Raw genomic sequence first — 21256 nt, forward strand, 5'->3', positions numbered from 1 at the left:
TAGCCCAGATTATTTATCTTCTCCCAAGAGCATACCCTTCTTCATACTGTGAGAACACATTCCACAGCACAGGGTCTCTATGGCAGCCTTTATTCTGGCATTTCATGACATTTGAGTGCTTATGTTTGAAACCTGACCATTTGGAAAGGGGAAGAGGGGTATTTGGAATGAAACTGATAGGGTTTTGTCACTTGGGGCTTCTTTCTGCAGCACAATAGAGCTATAAATGTATTTAAGGATCCTAAGTCAGAGTCCTCATGTGACCAGGGCCAAGAAGCAATTACACTGCTCTCTTATACAGTCAAAGAGCTTTAGACATTGTACCCACGAAACATCTCTGAGTGTCTTATCTACTTTTCCAGTGTCATGAAATTAAAGGTGAATGATTTCATCAGCTTAAAACATTCTACTTAGTTCTCTTTTTTTATATTTTTATACTTATTTAGAAAAAAAGTTTCTTTTCTTCACAATACAGAGCTAGGTGCAAAATCAAACAAAATTTGAAATGATCCCATGACCCAAATGAAGAAAGTTATGCTAATGTTCAGGGGATCTAATATCAAACTGGAGAATAATTTTTCCATACTGATTTAGTTTCCAATAGTCCACCCTGGCCTGAACTGGCAGTCTACAAAGCAATCTAACTTTGCCCACATGACTTGGAAAGGCTTGAAAAGTAGGCTTTAAACAGAATTGCTGCTGTAATGCTAATTGCAGAGTAATGTTCCTTTGGAATTTTGCTAGTCTTGCAGTCACAATAATAAATCTTAAGGTAGGTGCCTTGACTAGTTTGATGAGTAATCTCAGCTAGCCAAAGAGAAAAGTCTCTATAATAGCTACATGAAAAGTTAAAACACATCAATTATTTCACTAAGATTGAACTTGCTGACAAGTTACAGATTTTTCAAACACTAGCTGAAGTCCTGAAAACTATGCCAAGGAAGTCCTGGTAAGGCAGAAAAGTCAACACCTTAGGCTAAAAATTTATACCCTCAGTTATTTTACATGTTTGCAGACAGATCTGACACCTGCACCGGGTGGTGTTTGGTCTTTTATTCAGCTCTAGCAAGACCAACCTTTCCCACCCTCACAAGGTGTCCATATTATCTGGGAGGTTTTAGCCCTCTCAGACGCAGAAATTACTTCCCAATACCTTTGTCAAAAGCTCTATCTATAGATCTACACATAAAAATGAGTCCTCTTTATGTTGCCACTGCACTTTCTGAAAACACAAACCAAAGGCAACTCCTGCTGCAGAACATTTGATATCCTGCAGATGAAGACCAGAAGGTGACAGACCAGGCTCATTGAGGCAATACCATCCCAGCCTCTCAATCTCATCCAGATTGCTTGTATGGCATTAGCAAGGAGTTTACAGAGTCGTGCTTGTCTCAGGTTAGCTTCATTTGAAAAAGATTTTCAAAAGAGATGTGAACCAGATTACATCAGTTCATGAGACTATCACTCCTGCATTGATTATCTTGTTCATTTAACACAACTTTTGCTATTAAAAAAGCTTGTCAGCTCCCGTTGAGCAGTGAGTGTCTGTGCCTGCTGATGAGATGAAAAAAAAAACCCCCAAAAAATCAATGAAAATTATTGCTTACCCCAACATCTGCTCTTGGTTCCTTGTGATCAGGTAGGACACTGGTGCGGACCTGAGAGAAGGGAGGGAAAATAAAGGCAATAAATCATTACATTTTTTGTTGTTGCTTCCCAATTAGAATGAAAGAAGTGATCATGCCTTTCTTTCCTCACACTTTTGACACTTTGGAGATAAATTTAAATGGAGCTATATATGTATATATAATTTATAACAACTAGTAATTTAAGCACAATATCTGCTGGTTCCTGTGAAGAAAGTATCTTACCACTGCCCATTTATCATTCTGAACTTTCCTGAGTCTCTAAAGGGAGAAAAGCTGTGTTCAGGTTTTCCTTTCCTAAAAGGAGATTTTTTGACTGTAACTTGAGTGACAGAATTCTTCATCTAGAGGCGTTATCTGGAAACAAAATTTTCAGCCTCAAGTGAAAGAGCATAGTACATTAGAAAGTATTTTCTCCAAGTACTTGCCTTTGCCAGCTGATCTGCAGCAGAAATCCTGATCCCCAGTCCCACTCAGTGTATGACCCTGCCTCCTTCTGCCACTTGCTGAGCATTTCTGAGGTAAGAGACATTTGTAGGCATTCAAAGAGGGAAAGTCTCTATATTCTCCCCTACAAGGGACCTCCAGTTGTCCCTGCATTTTCTGCAAGGTGGAGCTGCCACTGTACTCAACTGCTTTCATTTCACAAGAGCAAGTATGGGATAACCTGACTTCCTCTTCTGTATTTCCCAAAATATAGTATGGGTTGGTCTGTGGATGTGGGTGGGTGTGTGTCTTCAGTGTCTTCATAATTTGATTGTTGAGTGGTGGCTGAGAACAGACAACTGATTAACCAGCAAAAATTAGATAGAAAATATATAAGAAAACCTCTGTGACATCCCTCTCACATGGCCTGCCTGGGCCAAAACCAGCCCTTTGGAATAACTTGGTGTTAAAAGCAACACACAAGGGAGAATACACTGAGCATGAACATCTGTTTGATTACCTAGCCTAAATAACAGATATTCATTCCCAAGGACAAACTTTTGGCTTGACTTCCAAGTAAAACTCAAACTCATTTTGTAAATCTCTTGGCAAAAGACTCATTTTTTTTCTATGCCCTCAAATGTGACCCTCAATTCTTCTATTCTAGCTGCAACTTAGTACACAAAAAGAAGCTCTCCTTTAAAGCAAAGATAATTTGTATGTTTATTATTCTAAATACATGTTGCTATAAAGCACCAATATAAAGTCCACAACAAAGACTTGACAAAGTAGAACCATGGTTTTTCTCAGCCAGCTCTTATCCCTTGATTCCCTACAGTGAGAACATTGTCTTTTCCACAAAAGCCTGAAAATAGTAAAAAGTGCTATAATTAATTTAATGAGGGACAGAATACTTTAGAAATCTGTGGGAGTCCTCATTTGGATGCAATTTTACATTTAGATTTTCCCCACTAATATAACATTAGCAACTCCAAAGCATTTGGCTTTCTACAGAAAACTAGTACAAAATGTTCAATAGCAATATTTGTATTTAAAATTTACCTTTAAATGTTTCAAGTCACAAATGGAAATGAAATTACTGACATTTTCTTGTTGGTGATACCTATCTTTCCCCATTGAAGCTGGGGAAATAACTTAGAGCAGATCTGTTTCTTAAAAGAAAGATGGAGTATCAACACCAGACCAAAAATGCTGTCATTTTAAGATGCTAAAAAGCTGTTCAATGTGCCAGCCTCAAAGAGGTGATATCTGGCCCAACAAGAAGTGAGGTATTTACATTTTTTAATTATTATTATGGCTATTTTTTCAAGAAAAAATAATAATTTAAGAATTAACCTTCCTCTTCATCATTTACTTAGGCATTTGTAACCCAGCAGAGGTTCAGCAAGTATTTTAAAACGTGTACATGTTTTTATATGATACTAAGTTGTGCTTCACAGCAAGAGAAAGTTCAAGTATCTTTTACACTTATTGAAATCCAGGGAATTCAACACTCATTTAGAATCATAGAATATTAATTCCTTCTTTTGCTGGATAAAGTCTCAATTCAGGAGAATGTATTTCTGCTTTTCTGACCCAATGTAGAAGTGGAAAGGGATGTCAACACCTGACTAATCTAGAACCTTCCATATAATAAAAACATATTCCTGACTTTCAAATGGATTTAAAATACAGAAACAGTATCTGTTGCATTTGGCAATACTTTTTAGTTCAGCTAGGTTTGTTTCTTTTCCTTTGGTTTTAACCACTTTATAACCAGTATTTGTACAGCCAAATGTAACTGTCTTTGGTGGGACTGACATTAGGCTGTACCTCTCTTCTCCCTAAAATATATTTTGTTTGAAATTAAATTGAATATATTGATCCAAGTGTGTGCAAACATATATAACTTAAGAAAGAGGTTTATTATTTGATATTTACTAAAAGAGAGGCCATATATGTGTATGTAAATACATACACGGGCAGTACGATCTGATCCCTTTCAGGCTGTCTGTTGGTTGAGTTCCTGAACAAACTCTCTGAATGCTGCAATTATTGGGGTATCATTATGGGATGGTCACACAGGCCTCATTACAAACACGAAGTCAGCTCATAAACATTTATAAAACATAAGAAACAAGCCAGTTCTAGTCCCAATCCACAAAATGAAAGAAAAAATGGAGATAAATACAGAGGATTTGAAAGGTCAAATATCCTCCTAGTGCCTTTCCTAATTAAACAAACCGCCGCACTTTCTAAAACCTTGTCATAAATCAACTTTTCCCTACTGGCCCCCTCTAGAACAACTACGAAATATGAACACAAGCAGAAAGTCAGATTTTAATCCCAAGTATCCACTACTCTGTTAGAATTTCAGTTTTCTCATTTGCTCTAGGTTTTCCTGTGCAAAACGCAAACCTCTGAGTGGGGAGTTCATTTACAACTGGGGTAAGACCATGCTTCCCTGGAATAGCACACGCTACAGCTTTACCTCCTCAGACAAGAAGAGATCACAAGGGTATGCAAGAAAGACAGTTTGTGACCTAGGCGAAATGCAAAATGTTTCTGGCTAGTGTCTACTCCTGTGATTTTATTTGTAGAATAATATGGTTAACTTTTATACACCACAGGTTGTTGTACCAGGAAGAACACCGGTGGACAACAGTGGGCACTTGTGATACACTTAATTTTCTTTAAATCTCATCCAGAACAATATGCAATGAGTAATGCATTTTTCACAGACATATCTGTTAAATTTCTCTAGGCATAAATGCTAAATTCAGCTTTAATGAACTGTCCTTTAGTAGAAGGCAGTTTTGTGTAATTAAAAGGAACATTTCTTTCAGTCGTTTGCAGCACTCTGAGCCACATCCACACACACCGTCAAAGTACAGAAGATCGAACCATTATCATTACTGAATCTTTTTTGCCTGCCCTTAATTAAAGCCTTCACATTTCAGTTGATGATCAAAGGCCATGTTCAGAATACAATCAAGTTTTGCAAACAAATAATGCTAGACCCTTTCCTTGGTTACTATGGATTTACTCCATCAGATCAACCGTGGCTTCCAGTGGCTTCCCAGTACTCACTGCTTTTAGCTGCTCAAATGCTCTGCTCTGTCATCACTGCTATACACTCCTGGCATCTCACAGTAACTAAGTACGCACATCAGGCAAGGCTAGGAAAGGCAAGGAAAGATAAAAAGAAACTACTGAAAGCAGTCACTGAAAAATTGACTTGCACTCCTTCAATAAAGCAGCTTCCAGGAAAGCATTCCCAGCTTCAGTAAAACTGGCAGTCATATGGGAACATAATGTGCATATGCATTAACCTGGAGGTGCTCTGGGACAGTGACCATCTGCGCCTTTCTGCCCCCACAGGGAAAAGAACACTGAACTCTGCTAACACAGCCATTCAGCTCCACAGACAGCTGCTGTGGGCAGTCAGCCCATCTTCACCACCACTGCCTGCCTGAGCAAGGCACCACCACCCATTAGAATCTAGGAATAATTATTTCTTGGAATTTTTCAGTCAAAGAAGTTGAAGCTTTATGTATTTGTGCTGGGTGAGCTGAAAATGCTGAAATTGTTACTGGGTTCTGCAACAACATCAATCAGCTTTTGTAAGATAGGACCCCTTCCAGTACATGCATCAAATTAATTCTTAAAAGAAGATATTGTACATTCACCAGCTATTTATTTTCATCATATAGATTAACAATTTGCTAAATAGCCCAATCAACATATTGTAGTCGGCAAAGTAAAACACTTCCATCAATACTTTGTTGGATATGCGCTTATTGGATGAAGGACAATACCAATACAGTAATTTTCCAACCTTTAGTGCACAATTATTTCCAAGAGGCCATGTAAAACAAAAGAGGAAATCTTTTCCCAATGGGCATGCACATGGTATTGCAGGGTTTACAGTTCCAATGCAAATGCTGATCTGCAGAGAAACTAATAAATATTAAAATTGAATTAAAGATGAAAACAAATACAGGGAATATAAGTTATAACAAATTACTTCAATGTTTTATAATAACTGTATGATGTTTATTATATATTAATGAAATTTAAAATTATAAAATATTTATATATATGTGTGTATTCCCTATTACAGATAGTAGGGAAAATACGTATGCCCCATTACTTGCTGTATAGCAACTGACAGTTTCATCTGTTTACTTATCTGAAAAGGTCAACCAGTAGGGCAGGACTATCTGCATCCTTTCCATAGGCAGTGTTTGAATGTGACTCTTTTGCAGAGTGTGGAGTCAAGACCATTTATTTGTGCAGCACTGACACTGTGTGCTGCCTCCAGGCACACTTCTCAAGACTTACTGTGAGGATAATAGAAAAGACATGCTTCTCAGTCTCTAAGAATCATCATAAACTGCTTTTCTTTCAGATGTCTCTACAGCTCAGTATCTTTCTCTGGGAGGCTGCATCTTTGTGTGCTTTCTATAGAATACATGGCACAAGAGAAGCATTACGAGATCCCCCAAGCAAAGACCGAGGTTAACAGAAATGAACAGCTTATGTAGGTACATAACTTGGTGTATGAATAATGAGCAGAAAAACACAAAAGTCTTGAGTGTTTCCTTACAAATACAGTTTCGTTTGTCTATTTTTACAGCTTGGGCATTTGATCAGAATCGCCTTAAAAAACCCCACAGTTCAAAAAGAACAGATTACTTGGGAATTCTATACTGAGCACACCACAAAAAATATACCATCTCCGCAACATCCCCATGGAAACTGGAACTGATCAAGAAACAGAAAAGATCTATACATTATGAGTGCTTAGGGGCATGCAGCAGAGAGTCAGATCTGATCCAGCAAGGCCTATTAACTCAGCATAATTGCCAGCCATGGCAGAGCTGCACCACTTTGCATTGTGCCTCAATGCAAAATGACACCGGCCCTGTCCATGCAAGCACGCAGTGAAGCTCAGATTTCAAGCAAAGGTTTCATAGTGGCCCAGCTTGGCATGGATCAGAGCTTCAGCTGCTGGCACTTGGTCTGCAGATTACCAAACACTACTAAGGTGTGCAAAGAGGGAAAAAAGGCAGCTTCTGTTAGCAGCCTTTCCCCCATGAAGCACTAAGATCACACACACAGCTTGTTCCTCAGTACACTGCAAAAAAGCCTGAAAATCACAGAGCTGGAAACACCCCTTTGAAACACACTTGTAACAACCTCGCCATATTTAGGTCTATTCTATTGCACATTTATTTATTTTCAAATAGTAAATAAATAATTCTTGAAGGCAGAGTCCTAAGATTGATTTTTCTCTTGTGGTTATTGGAAATAAGAAAAAGCTGCCAAATCTAGCCACACAAATCTAAATGATCTTTAATATATTTTTAGTGTATGCAATGAAAAAATGGAAGGAAGGACGGAAGGAAGGACGGAAGGACGGAAGGAAGGAATTCGGAAGGAAGGAATTCGGAAGGAAGGAAGGAATTCGGAAGGAAGGAATTCGGAAGGAAGGAAGGAATTCGGAAGGAAGGAATTCGGAAGGAAGGAATTCGGAAGGAAGGGGTTATTTACCTTGTTAACAGAGAACACAGCATGAGCACTGGATTCAATTTTTTTAACCAATTTGAAACAGCTTTTTTTTTCCTACAGAGAAAGATCTGTCAGATGTAAGGTTATGTGACAGATTAAAAGTGACAAAGAAAAATGGCCTCTATAAATTAGAGATAATTAACATTTGAGTCTTAGATCATGAAAAATAGATGTTCTTCTGCTACTCGTAATTAATTTGCTCTTTATTGAAACTTGGGGTACAGATACTCTGCCAGTACCAGTTGCTGCAGAACATTGCTTTATGGGGAGGGGAAAAGCTGTGTACTGCTGCACCCAGTTAAACCTTCTTGTGTTGCATGATGAGGTCATCATCACTCCCCTCCCGAACAGCTCCCAGCAAAACACAACCCTTGCACTGTGATTCCAGTGCACACTTTGCAAGGAACACCTACAGGTAATGGCTCAGGCATTGCAGGGGGCTCAAACACAGCTGTAAAGTGTGTAACCGTGACAGGGAAGTGACACTCACCCACCCCAGTACCCCCCAGCAATGAGTGCTGACTGATGCAGACAGCAGCGCACTGCTGTTTATCAGTCAATCTGTTCGGTTTTTTTAGCGGTCGAATTTTTGCAATCAATGACCACTGGTAGCAAGCTAATGAACTACAGGCTTTTTCCTCCATCTTTCAGGCTTTTTTGAACAAAGCCCAATGATGTGAAGTAGCCTTCTAAAGTCTTAATAGCTACTGAATATTCTAGGCTTTTGGTCAGTTATAATTTTAATAAAATATAATATAAAAACACATTTAAGTCTGTAGCTGTCACAATCAGCCAGTAGACCGTGCCCCTTCCCCATCGAAATTTCCAGGAATGACCCCTTTAAAGTCTGTTTCATCCTGGCAACAAGCAGCAAAATTTGAAGAGTAAAGATCCCCTTCAAAGTGCTTGTGATGCCTGCTCTTCCCTGCTTTCTTCCACTGTGAAATAAAATTCACAGAAGGAAAATTCTGGCTTCTGTCAGCAAGCTACAGATGGAGCATTCCTAAGCTCTTTTGGCTCTTCATTTACATGGGCCAGCCAATGGGGAGTTGTTACTTGCTCAAATCCAAATACCACAGGCTGGTTATTTCAATGCCACTATCCAAAAATCACTGAGACAGACTCCACAATCCAAAAAAAGCAGCAGTTAACAGCAGCCAAAGAAATCCAGATGTTCTGACAAATTATATCCCAAAGAATACTCACTCCAGAATGATGAAGAAAATAGGACATAGGAAGATATGCGTAGGGGGGTTTTATCACGCTTTTTCACCCCACTACCCCCACATCCAGCTGTGCATATTGCTTCAGCAAAACATGACTATCTGGCAATCTCTCAGTCTGTCTGTCTGAGCATCTTGGTCCCCTGAAGCAGCAGACTCTAACCCAAGTGTTCAAGTAGGACTTTCAGGGGCAAATGCCTTCCTAGAATGCAAGATTTCAGCACTGCTCACAGGGCCTGAGGCAGATGGGTAGGAAGAGGGAAAAAAATAAATCTCATTCCCATATGAACATCAGAGAACGTGTCCAAAACACCATGCTAGAGAAGCCAAGGAAAGAACTTGTACTCTAACCACTTATTTCAGGGGAAACTTGAGAGGATATAAGCCAAGGGTGGTAAAAAGCACATACAGTTGTCTGATGAACACCCAGGCCATCTCAGGGTCACTTAAGTGCATAGCAGACAACATGAATTAAGGCAAATATTACTGGACTGATCAGATGAGCTCAATGGCATCATGAAGTTTCCAGAACATGACCTTCTGCATGAAAATTTCAGGAAAATTTCAACTTTGACTCTGAATATCTTGACAAAATAAATTGAAATACCATATTTTTTTTTGCTTTACTGAATAAACAGCCTTTTTTTGAGTATGCTAAAGTCTGCATTTCATAATTTGTATCTATTGCCATAAAAGTTGCATTAAGAAATCTTACTATAAATTAAACATGATGCCATTTCCACTGATGAACCAGTTACAAGAAACAAGATTTATATTTGCATCCTATAGAGGTACTTCCAGCACTCCCAGTTCCTCAACAGATTGCAACCTCTACTCAAGTGACAAAAGGTTATTCCCGTGTTAAACACAGAAAAAAAGGTCTTGCTGCCTTAAAAAAGTCCAGACCTTTCAATACTCTGCACAAAATGTCCCTGACTCACGGGAGAAGCTGAAATGGAGAACTCAGAATTCAACATGCTGGAGCAGTCACTTCCCCAGTACATGAAGCTCCAAAGTTCCCTTGAGAGGCTGGTATTATCCCTGTGCCAACACCTCAGTGAATTGCCAGCTGGGGGCCTTAAGTTCAGTATTTTGAAAGAGTTATTTTTATGTGAGGTACCAAACTAACCAAATATCAGCTCTCACAGAAGCTAACAACTGTTTGATCAGCCCCCAAAAAAGGTTGAAGATTTTGTCCCCCACTGCTTGTTTGACGGTAACTTTTTAACACAAATTTTTAGATTTTGAAGTGAACATTTTAGAGCAATTAAGCTCAGGGAGCCAGTCTCGACCTTCTTCATTTCTCTCTGGGTGTCTCCGGCAGGGAATTCCAACAGTGGATTTTCCCTGCAGCTAATGCTACAGGCAGCTGCAGCAGTAGCATCACCAGGAAGAACTTTCGTGAACACTTAAAAAGACTCATATTGATTCCCTACAGCCTGTGCCAGATGTACACGCAGAGCCATCCATCAGTAACCTGGACATCTGTGAGACATCGAGAGAAGCAGAGAAAGCTGCTTATGAATGAATATGACTGGAGCATACATTTTCTGGCTAACCCCAGTCCCCTCAAAATCCATCATAAAAGTATGAAAAGCAAGCAAGACCCTAGTATTTTCAATAAAAAGAACTATTAGCAACACAGGGCTGTAAAAACCTTCAGATCATTTGTTTTAGTATTTTACTGTCACAGACACCACATAATAAAACCTCCACCACCTATTTTTGAACTACACTTTGAAATTATTTGAATTTCTTCTCCCTCCCTTCTGACTGGAAGGTCATTCAAAAAAATTATTGCAAAAATAGTTCAGAGTCATGTTTTAATTTACAGCTCATCATTATTCATAGTGAGTTTATACTCATTTGCTCTTCTGCCAACATGGTCTTTTAGCTAAGTAATTATTTTCTGTTCCTCATACTGGTCTCCTGATGTATTAATAAGAAAGGAATCATATGCCCTCTCGTACTTCATTTTGTTAGGATAATAAGCCAAGCTTTTCCAATACGCTGTCATACAATAAGCTCTCCATTCCCCAGATCACATCATCTGTTCCAGTCCCATTCATCTTTCTTGAACACAAATGATCCAATTACTGACAGCTTTCCAGAACAGGCCTAACCTGTCTATATGGAACAGAGATTCCTGGATTCATCTGGGAATCAGTCCTGTTTCCCTCTCTCTACTGTGCTAGAGCCACTTCTCAGTTACACTTTGAACAACTAATTTACCTGTGTTTTCCTTCGCACAGTTTGTTTCTGACTCATGAAGTCTTCGTTCATCCAAAAACTTCATGTGAGTAGAAAAACACAGGGTCATGTATTGAGAGACTACTGTATTTCATCCTGTTCGTATTACTACGGACTGCCTTGAATCAGTCCAACTGGTTAAGAATTGTGTCAGCTGGCAAACGCTTTTTCCTTAGGAGAACTAAGGGAAATTTCTGCACACATCAGACTTTTCTCTAGCACGTAGAAGCTGAAGGACTCTCACATAATTATCCACGAAAGCAAAGAAAATGATATTCGTCAATAAGGATTTTTCTTTTGTTCTTCTGACAGTTTGTGATAATGTTAAAAAATAGTTGAGGCTGAGGTCTGGTGGTAGTATTACCTAATAGATGGGCATTCACTTATCTTTTGGGGAACTAGGTGTAAAATTGCTCACCAGATTTACTGTTGTAGAAGGTATAAATATAGTTCAGACAGATGAGAGGGAGTACATAAATTTTTGGGGCTTCCTACAATCTCTATTTTCTTTGCCTTCATAGACAGGGTCTATCTATTCATAAAAGTCTGTTTTAGCAAGATTATAGTTGCACTTTCATAGATAATGGCTCTTCCAATCTGTGGAACCGCAGTACTGTCACAAGCACTACTGTTGTCTTCAGGGCTCCCACATGCTTCATCCACATTGCTAACAGTCCACGCTTGAGAGGAACAAGGAATTTTCTCAGAAGAACCTCCAGAAGATCCTGGGAAAATAAATGTTCCCAACTATCCAAACATAAACACTCCCAACTATCCAAATATAAACATTTCCAAAGCTATCTACAAAGAAAAAAATGTACTTTTTTTTTTTTTTTAATTTGAGAAAGCATTTTTTTCTTGGATTAAAGCAGTTAAACCTGCATAGCAAGCATTAAGTTCTTAAGTACACAAACGCTAAAACAAATAACCTCCTGATCAGCCATCTTTAAACAGACAGTCTTTGATAGTGCTCTGACCTTTGCACAATCTCCCTCTTTTCTGAGATGGGAAATTGGAAGGGGTTTTATTCATTTATTTATCAAATAAATTCATTGTTGGCTTTAGAAGCAGTTTCAAGACAGATGTGTCATCTCTCCCGCAATCTAAATTAGTTTCTGCTTTAAAGGAAGAAAGAGGTATCACTGGAAACAGGTATCACTGTGGGCCCATTTCACTCTGCAGCAAACTAAACATAACTTTTTCCCCACAAGAGAAGGCAAAAAGCAGATTTCATACAGTTCTTTCTCTCTCACAGGTTTATGTGAAGAGCATTTCATTTTCCTCTCAGTGATATTATATTCATAGTCACTTTGCCATTAAATGCACATGATTTTGCTCTCAAAACAATTTTACTGGAAGACTGGTTTTCCTCACCTGAGTGTGTCACTGCTTAATTGCCACTTAAGATAAACCCTTTCCCCCACTACAATGTCAACTTCAATTTTTTTTTTAAAGCATAACTGCAATCTGCAAGACATGGTAACCCTTTTCTATAAGCATGATCAAGCTCTTGCAGAGATCTTACTTAAAACCAAATAAGCTATGAGCACCCTACTTTCAGATTGATAAGAAGGCTCAGGGAAGTTGATAGTCACAGCTGCCTGAGCTAAGTAATTAAATTCTGATTCTTATGAAGCACAAGGTGTGAATAAAGACATTAGGTATATGTATTTTAAGCTATCATTTTGCTTCTTTCAGAATTAATATTCTGAGGATGCAGAAAGATTCTAAGGCTCAGAGTAAGCCCCAAATATATTTAAATATTTTCACTACTTAGAAAAAACAAAATGGACTTTTTTCTAAACCTGAGAAGTGGTCTTTTTGGAGGACTGTTTCAATGATGGTTTTTGTGCAAATAAACAGAACTATTAGGAACAATATTCTTAGCAAAGCTGTTTAGGTCTGAAATTTGGCCACCATGCTTCTATTTCTAGACATGACTTATAGATTCTTTCTTGCTTTTATATTGCATCTTCTTATTTGTCTATTCAGCAAGATAATGTTTTCTGGGAAAGATAGGATCTGTTATTAGACAAGCTGATATAAGATGGAAACAGACACTTTTCTTGGCCCATGGTTCCTTCAGGAACTCAAGAAAGCTTGTGCTCTTGAAAATTTTCTCCATCATATCTGCTGGTCTAACAAAAGGCTACCTGCTCCTACAGACCCTTAGCTCATCCCCAAACTGCCATAAGCAATGTAAGAAAACAGACACTCTCTCTGAGGTATTCCATGATGTTTCAAAGCTAAGCCATCTCCACTCTATCCCACAAGACACATTTTCTGAGAGATAGCCAAATGTCAGCCACTGCAACTGCCAACACTGCAGCTTATTAAGTGAAGGAGTCACAACTGGTTGACAGAAAAGTTATGGCACAAACTCTAGTAACAGCATTCCCCCCTTCATATATTACATGTTTTTGTCATTTGTGATGCGCAGGATAATTTTTCACTCTCACATCCTTTGTTGCTCCCAGCAGTGCTCTGCTGAGATGACAGGGCTTGCTGAGTCACCGTTTACGTCCTCAGTGAGTGGCATGAAATACTGTGGGGTGCAGAGACTTCAAGTCAGCATCATTTCTCAGGATATGTACAAATTGACACCAGGAATGGGAACAGGAAATTTTAAATAGGCCTGTGTTTCAATGCCACTGAACAAACTGCATTTTTAAAAAATACTCTGGCAGTAAACAGCCTCAGCTAAAACAAGTCCACTCATTAAGAGTACACTTGGTTTGGAGAAATGCATGACATTCTTTTTCATTTGAGTCCAGGTCTAGATAAATTAGCTTATGGAAGAAAGCTGCACTTTAAATCATTAACAGTTCTCTCGAATATCAAAATTGATATTAGAAATTCACTAGAAAGTGAGCCTACAACAAGAGTAGGAAATAAAAAAGGCACAAGCACATTTCAGCAGCAATGATTTTATATCATCTAGATTAGATGACAGAGTTGATTTCTGTCTAAACAAAGTCAAAGGAACAGATATATCTTGCATAGATTAACCTAAATTTACATAACTTTAAGTGGGTCACTACAGATAATGCAATGTCTTGAGGAGGGACTTCTGAAAACCAGTGAGAGATTCTATCTGCTTAATAAACCACATAGTCTATGCTTCCAAAAATGTGTTGGTAGCCTTATGTGTCATAAGGCTGTATGTCATATCTCATAGGTATCATAATTCATCTGAGTGCAGAGCAGCCTCACTTCTTCCACACTCAATAGAACCTCATTCCCTGACACAGGGAATAATTATTTGTAAAAGAAAAGCATTTTAATACATGATGAATGATGTGAATGGTAGCTTTACATGTGAAAATATGGTAATCTCTTCAGCTTGAGGACAGGTGGTGATATAGTACCCTGAATCGTACAGCATCCTATGTGCTGACAGGATAATGGTAGTTCTAGAAAATTAATGTTTAGAGGCTTCGCCTTCTACAACTCATATCTAAAAGGGAAAAAGATATATGCAACAAAGAAGAGCTTATATGTGAAATAATGTTGTATTCATAGAACATCGTCCAATTCATGCAATAAATTCTGCATAAATCATTACAGACCCACATTGCATCCAATATGACTATTACAGTGGAATCATAGAATCATTAAGGTTGGAAAAGCCCTCCAAAAGTAGGTCTCCAAACTCAACCATCTTGTAGATTGGACCTTCTAGCAAAAATTAGAAGCAAGATGAAACTCCACTGGATAAAAATGCATTAATTTTTGTCTAACTAATTCTAGGAAACATTTCAAGACATGAACTAATTTACCATGAATGTCAAGGCTCATGTGCCCAGTTTTCTAATAAAACCCATTCAATTTACAGTGTTAAAAAAGCCACATCCAGCAACTGAATTGTACAAGTTGATTCAGAAGCAAGCCCCAAAAATAAAACCCCAAAAACACAACCCAAAACCACCCACAAATACCCCCTACACACAGAATTATGACTTTTATTTCTTATACTACAGGTAAGCCGTCAGGGTCCTCATCTAGAACAGTAACAACCACATTTAAAAATTACAAACAAAATAGGAGAATGTAATGATGAGGTCAACGAACACTGGAGATGGGAAGAGAGTATAACTTTACAGGGAAACAGACATTTTACAAACATCATTTGAAACACCCTGTATAAAAGTTTATTGCATCTTTCTGAAGACAGAAAAATCCCATCCTCACAGGTATTCCCCAAGTTAGTGATTATTTTGTACAGTACTGGTATAATCAGAACTTGTTTTAAATGAATACTGAGACTTTCCCCCATCTTAAAAACTCCCATAAAGTTGGCCTAGATTAATTCTATCATTTCTAGTTCATTTCATAAAAGAAAGAATAAAAAGGGTCAAAATGTTTTTCAATATTTTGACTAGCAAATGGAAAAATATATTAAAAATCTAATAGGTTAATAATTTAACTAAAAAAAAAAAAAGGAAAAAAACCCCAGCAAAATCAAAATAAGTATTCCCACACATATTTGGTAGAATTTTCTACAATTTCTTCTATTTGCACATAAATGTTAGCACCATTAAAAACCTCTATTCAGATGTACAGGAATGAAAATGAGCAGTTATACCAAAGTACACAAATTGTTTATTTATACACCTTCAGTAGACACAGCCTAAAAGAGATTAATTTCTTTCTGTTGCAGTCTGTGATTTCATTAAGTCGCTCTGCTCAGCTTTAAGCACTAAAGATCTTGAAATAATACCAAATTTAATACTGTTGCAAGAACCTTAACTCCAAGGTTGTCAGCATAGACATCATCAGGGAGCCATTAATAGAATGCTCTTTATTGAAGTCCATATCTTTTGGTTTTAAAAATATCAGAGTGGAATAAAACCAACATTAATGATCTTCAGTAATTACTCCCTGCAAAAACTAAAACACACTTGGACTTGCAAGTACACATTTAAAAATAATAGCTGAGCATTCTTTGAAAAGGAAGGCCCAGCACTGATACAAATTTCATGTGAGGCTTCAGCTCAAGATAATGTTTGGATTAACAAAGTGTGCATGGCAGGTCTGATTTAAAGACTGCAGCTTAAACTTCTCCTTCTGCACAGAGCTCATGGCACAGAAAGGCAGTGATTTATGTACCACACTCTACACCATCACTGCTCCACAAACCTCTGAGCAATCCACAACTGCAAATATGTTGAGAGGGACAGTCTCAGGGCATGCGAAGGTCCCCAAAATCCCAAGAATTCTCAAAGTTGTTCTGAGTTAATGATACTTCCTTTTTCCCTTGTATATGCAAGAAGAAACCAAGAGCCCTTGAATGAAACCCATGAAGAAAGTTTTACGAACACAGGAGGGACAGAATTGCAGACCTCTGCAGGAAGGTCAATTGTGTGAAATAGCAGGCTCAAAATCTAGACACTTAGGGAAGTTATTTTCCAATCTACATCCATCTCATAAAAGCCATCCAATGTCTATGTAAAACTAAATACCTTTGTCCTCCAGAATGGAGGACCTAAGCTGCTGTAGTCCATATTGTAATGCCCAGATACCAAATTTCTGCTCCCCATGTCCTTTCATTTCTTTCATGATAATTTTTGTTCTTCCCATCACAATTTAATTCAACTGCTAATTTATTTTCTTACCCAGGATCTTTGTTCTTAACACATAGCAATTCCTTCCCATGCTTCCACAGTAAATCACATCATTCCTGAAGCAGCACCTCACTTCATTCCTCACCATCACTCACAAGAAGACACAGAAAACAGGATTTTCAGCCTCTGTCAGAGAGAATTCGACTCCACAATACCCAGAAAGCATCCAGACCCTGCTTTTCTTCAAAAGTCATGTGCCAGCTGAGGTGTATTTGTTTCCTCAGATCTTTTTCTCCTGGAAGCGAGAATGATTTTCCCTCCCTCAACAATGAGCTGAACGCAGAGATCTGCAAGGCCCTGCTGAGGGAAGCTGGTATTTAACATCCCAGCTTTGACAGCCCTAGTATGGATCACATATCATAAGCATTTTTCCAGGATTTCTGGACTCCCAAGAACAGAAATTTTTTTTGGCTGGTGTGCCAAACTTCAATTCTTTTCCATTTTTCACTACCAAGAATTAAATAATGAAGTTTGCTGCAGAAGTTTCCTTTTCATATAAGTCATTATGAAGTATTACCACTGGTGTATGAAACAAAAGTTAAATGTATTACCCTTTTTTATATTATAGGCATAAAAAGGAAACATATGTAAAGAAATTCCTTCATTAAAAAAATTTACCATTTCCCCTTTTGTAGTTTTATTTGTGAACAGAGATGGTAGAAGCCTTTGGAAAAGGCATACTGCTGCTGAAGGACTACTTTTTGGTGCATGTCTCTTCCAAATTCTTCCAAGTGACAGAACCTATTTTATTTCTAACTTCAGTTTCTAGTTAAAAATACCAGTTATCCATAACATATATTCACAGAAACTTGTTTCTTCCAAAAACAATGTTAAGAAGCAGCAGCTGGAAGTGTCAGCATCATGATAAGTATCATTAGTTCTGTGGCCAAAAAATTCCTATTAATCCTTCTGGGTTGCTGTGTGGATTGAAGATCATTTTATAATCAAGCACTTCACTTGACAAGTGCCTACACACAAGAGAGCTCCTGCCAGTACTATAGCTACCATCCTTAAAAAAAATAAATAAACTTCAGGCAAAAAAACTGTTATAAAAGTGAAGTCTGCAAGATTATTTTTTTCCCTGCTAAAAAACGGTCTTTGGAATGGCAGAGAATTATTCATATTTTAACCTTTTGTTCATCTACTGTGTTGCAGATGCTAAAGATCTCTCAAGGGCAGAGCTACTATTCTTGTTCCATTTCACCAAAGACACAAGCACAGTGTCATCTCAGCAAACTACTCTTTCCAAGAAAGAAAATCTGAAGGCGGATTGCCATTTTGTCTTGAAAATATTTCTCTGTAAAGATAAACACCAGTGCCTAATGAATATCACTGAAGAAAACCAAACTTCCTGAGCAGAGGTTCAGTTAGCTTCCAGCAGTGCCTCCATATAGAAAAGCAACAGTAAAAGCCACTTCCAGTTACGCAGTTCAGTTGTATTAACAGCAATATTTTTTCCTCTCACTTTTTTCTCCCCTAAATTTCCCACATCCTATGCTGATAACAAACAGTTCCAATACATTCTTTAAAAATCCTGCTCTGTTGGCAACCCATGAATCATCTGGCAAAATAATTCCTCTTGCCTGCAGGACACAGATAAAGGTTGCCCTGTGGCACAGGGCCAGTACCACACATTCACTTGCTTGAGACACTAGGAGTCAGCACGGTTACACTGAACCCAGAAAAGGGCTTTAGTCCTTTCTTATATCTTTTTTCTGTTTTAGTAACCAGAAACCAAACTGGGCTCTGTGCTTGACTTAGAGCAACCAGTTCCTTGGTCAGCAAGTTCATGCCCCAAAGGAAAGTCCTCTAAACTCCCACATTCACAGCCTTTTTATATTGAGGCCTTTACAAACTCCATCTGCAAAGTTTCAAATTCAAAATTATCAAAGTTCACATATATGCCTTTTGACTTTCTTTCGTTACTCACCACAGCATTGGCAAACGTATTCCTGGGTGTTATATACCAGCATTTATAATAGGGTTCCACAAAAATTCTTTCTTGTACAAATATTTTCTGTACTTAATATATGTCATTTTCCATGAAGCCAGATAGACACACCAATGCACTTAGTGATTATTCTGTAATTTAGTCCTGACTTTCTGGCTTTTTACTTACAGAGAATAAGATCTGTTCTCTCCATGTATGAAAAAATATTACTCACAAATGGCTTTGTGCTCCTGCAAATTACAAGAATTCCTGTACAATAGATCAGGAGAGCCTGACACCCACATTTCAAATTCTAAAAAAATTATCAAAAAAAAAGCATCTCCACTTGTTTCCATATTAAAATAAGCAACACCACCACACTCAAAATAAGTGAAAACAAGCTGCAGTAAATAATCAAGGTGAAGCCCCCAGAGGCTGACTGGCAGCAAAGTAGGACAACACAAAATATTTCAGTGAAGGTTACACACAGTAACATTCAAATTAAAGGCAGCTCAGTTAGATAACTAAATGGAATGCCAGCTCGAATCATGTTCCTGTTCATCACACACAGTAATACTCCATGGAATTCCCACCCCAGTGTATCTGCTCTTGCAAGAAAGGGTTAATAAACCCAGAAGCTATGGCAAAGCTTTGGATCCCAGTTCATTTCACGTAGACAGATGAACTCTAGCTACAAAAGCATTAAAAGAAAAAATCTGTTTCTACTACCTTTATTGCTGTGTACTTATATACCTTTGAGCAAGAAAAAGAAAAAAATGAAATGCATTACAGTTTTGTTACTTGGTTTATCTGTTGAGAAACTGTTTTAAATTAAGGCACTCTTGCTCCATTGTGGTCAGAACTCTGCACCAGAGGTGGGGGGAAAATTAGTAACTTGCTTTCTCCCACAGCTCAAGACTTCCAGAGATACAATTAATTACTTATGAGAAATTTAGCTACAGAAAACTAAAACCATTCCTCTCCACGAGTGATACTTTCACAAGAGGCATGAACAGGGCCCTTCAGAACAGGGCTGCTTCAGAACTCCTCACTGGAGTCAGAAAGTGCCTTTGGCACTGGAATGCATGCTGGTTTTGGGAAGAGGTGAAAAAATTATGTCTGAACAAGTGCAAATAAGTTGTTGCACCAGGATGAAAAATAAATTCTAATGCCACTGGTAGCCCTCTGGCATCCTGAGGAAGAAGGAAGAAACTTAATTTTTCTACTTCGTTAGAAAGCAGATGTCTAATATCAGAGTAGCCATCAGTAGTGTCTAAAAGCTGGGGTAGCCTTTAACCAAGAATGAAGGACTGAAGCTGAAGCTTTTAGGACATCCATGCAACAGCACATGGGGATATCCAAACCAGACAGGGGGTGGTGTATTAAAGACTCCAAGCAGTTCTAAGCTTCTCAGCATTCCTTTATTTAAAACTAGTGACAGAAATGGCAGAGTTTTATTAGAAAAGACAGCTTCCTTGCATCCAAATATTGCTAGAAAATAAAAAAGGATACAGGGATGGAATGAGCCTGGCATTTTTTACATTATCTTCTGTTAAAAGAGAAAGGTAATTCTATAACATCCCCAGCATTTCTCTGTAAAATACTTAGGTATTTCCATCCTGTTTACCCAGCCACTATAGTGGTGCTTGCTTAGTTACTTGGTTCACTGCTCCTAGAAATGTATCCAAACATATTTAATCTCATGCACTGGGGGTAACTTTGCAAAAGAAAAAATCCACTGCAGAATAGAAATAAAATATTTGTGACTTGCCTATGATAACATAGTAAGCCTGGGGCAAAAATTAAGAGCATTGTTTCTTGTCTCCTATTCCACATACCACAGGATTACTCAGCTTCCTTCCTCTCTCCACAGCTGGGGTTGTCCCCCTAATGAACACATTTATCTATTCTAACCAGTGTACTGTGTTAATACCTCTTCAAAGTCCAAGACCTAATTGAGACCATCCAAAAGATCTGTGTGTGCCAGCCACAAAACCCAGCCAGGCAAAGCCAGGCAACTCAGGGACTTCTCATCCAGCACCCTACTCAAGTGATTTGTCTCCTCAGAGGCTTTAGAAACACTGTTAGCAAAACACAAGGGGCCTCTCAGAGCTATGAGCATCTTCTTGTTCTGGAGAACAGTTTGGGTGCTAAGGACAGAAGATAGACCAATACAAATTCATTGAAAGAGCTCTGGTTGCTTAACCAACTTTTATAACCTCAGATCATCTGAACAGAGTAAAACCAGCTACGTAACTAGTTTTACTACTTGACCAGTAGTTTAGGGGTGGGTTTTTAATGACAAATTTAAAATTATTTTGAAAAAGAAAACTGCTAATGTAGGTTGTGATAAAATAAACTCAGATTTTCTATGTCATTTTTAGAAATATTTTTCATTCTGGTTGGACAGTGGCAATGTTTTCAAGGAAGATAAGCATAATATTTGTCACTCCCAGTTCAGAACTTTGGGATCTGAAAGCAAGTTCCCGTGGCTATTGGTGTCAATCAAAATTTTGCACTGCACACTTCATTCTCTTTTCCAGTAAAAGACAAAGGACCATGTCAACACCTAAAAAGTGAAAA

General features: G+C 38.1%; 1 protein-coding gene across 11 annotated transcripts in view; it reads right to left on the bottom strand.

The window, feature by feature from the left end:
* The window catches only part of INPP4B (inositol polyphosphate-4-phosphatase type II B), a 312737-nt gene that overhangs the window by 127255 nt on the left and 164226 nt on the right, over positions 1-21256 (bottom strand). For all 11 annotated transcript variants that reach the window (XM_039550506.1, XM_039550513.1, XM_039550504.1 and 8 more), the window contains one exon: positions 1608-1658. In XM_039550506.1, coding sequence (XP_039406440.1) covers positions 1608-1658 — 51 coding nt within the window. The remainder of the gene's footprint in view (positions 1-1607; positions 1659-21256) is intronic.

The sequence above is a fragment of the Corvus cornix genome, chromosome 4, assembly GCF_000738735.6.
Source record: "Corvus cornix cornix isolate S_Up_H32 chromosome 4, ASM73873v5, whole genome shotgun sequence".
Lineage (NCBI taxonomy): Eukaryota > Metazoa > Chordata > Aves > Passeriformes > Corvidae > Corvus > Corvus cornix.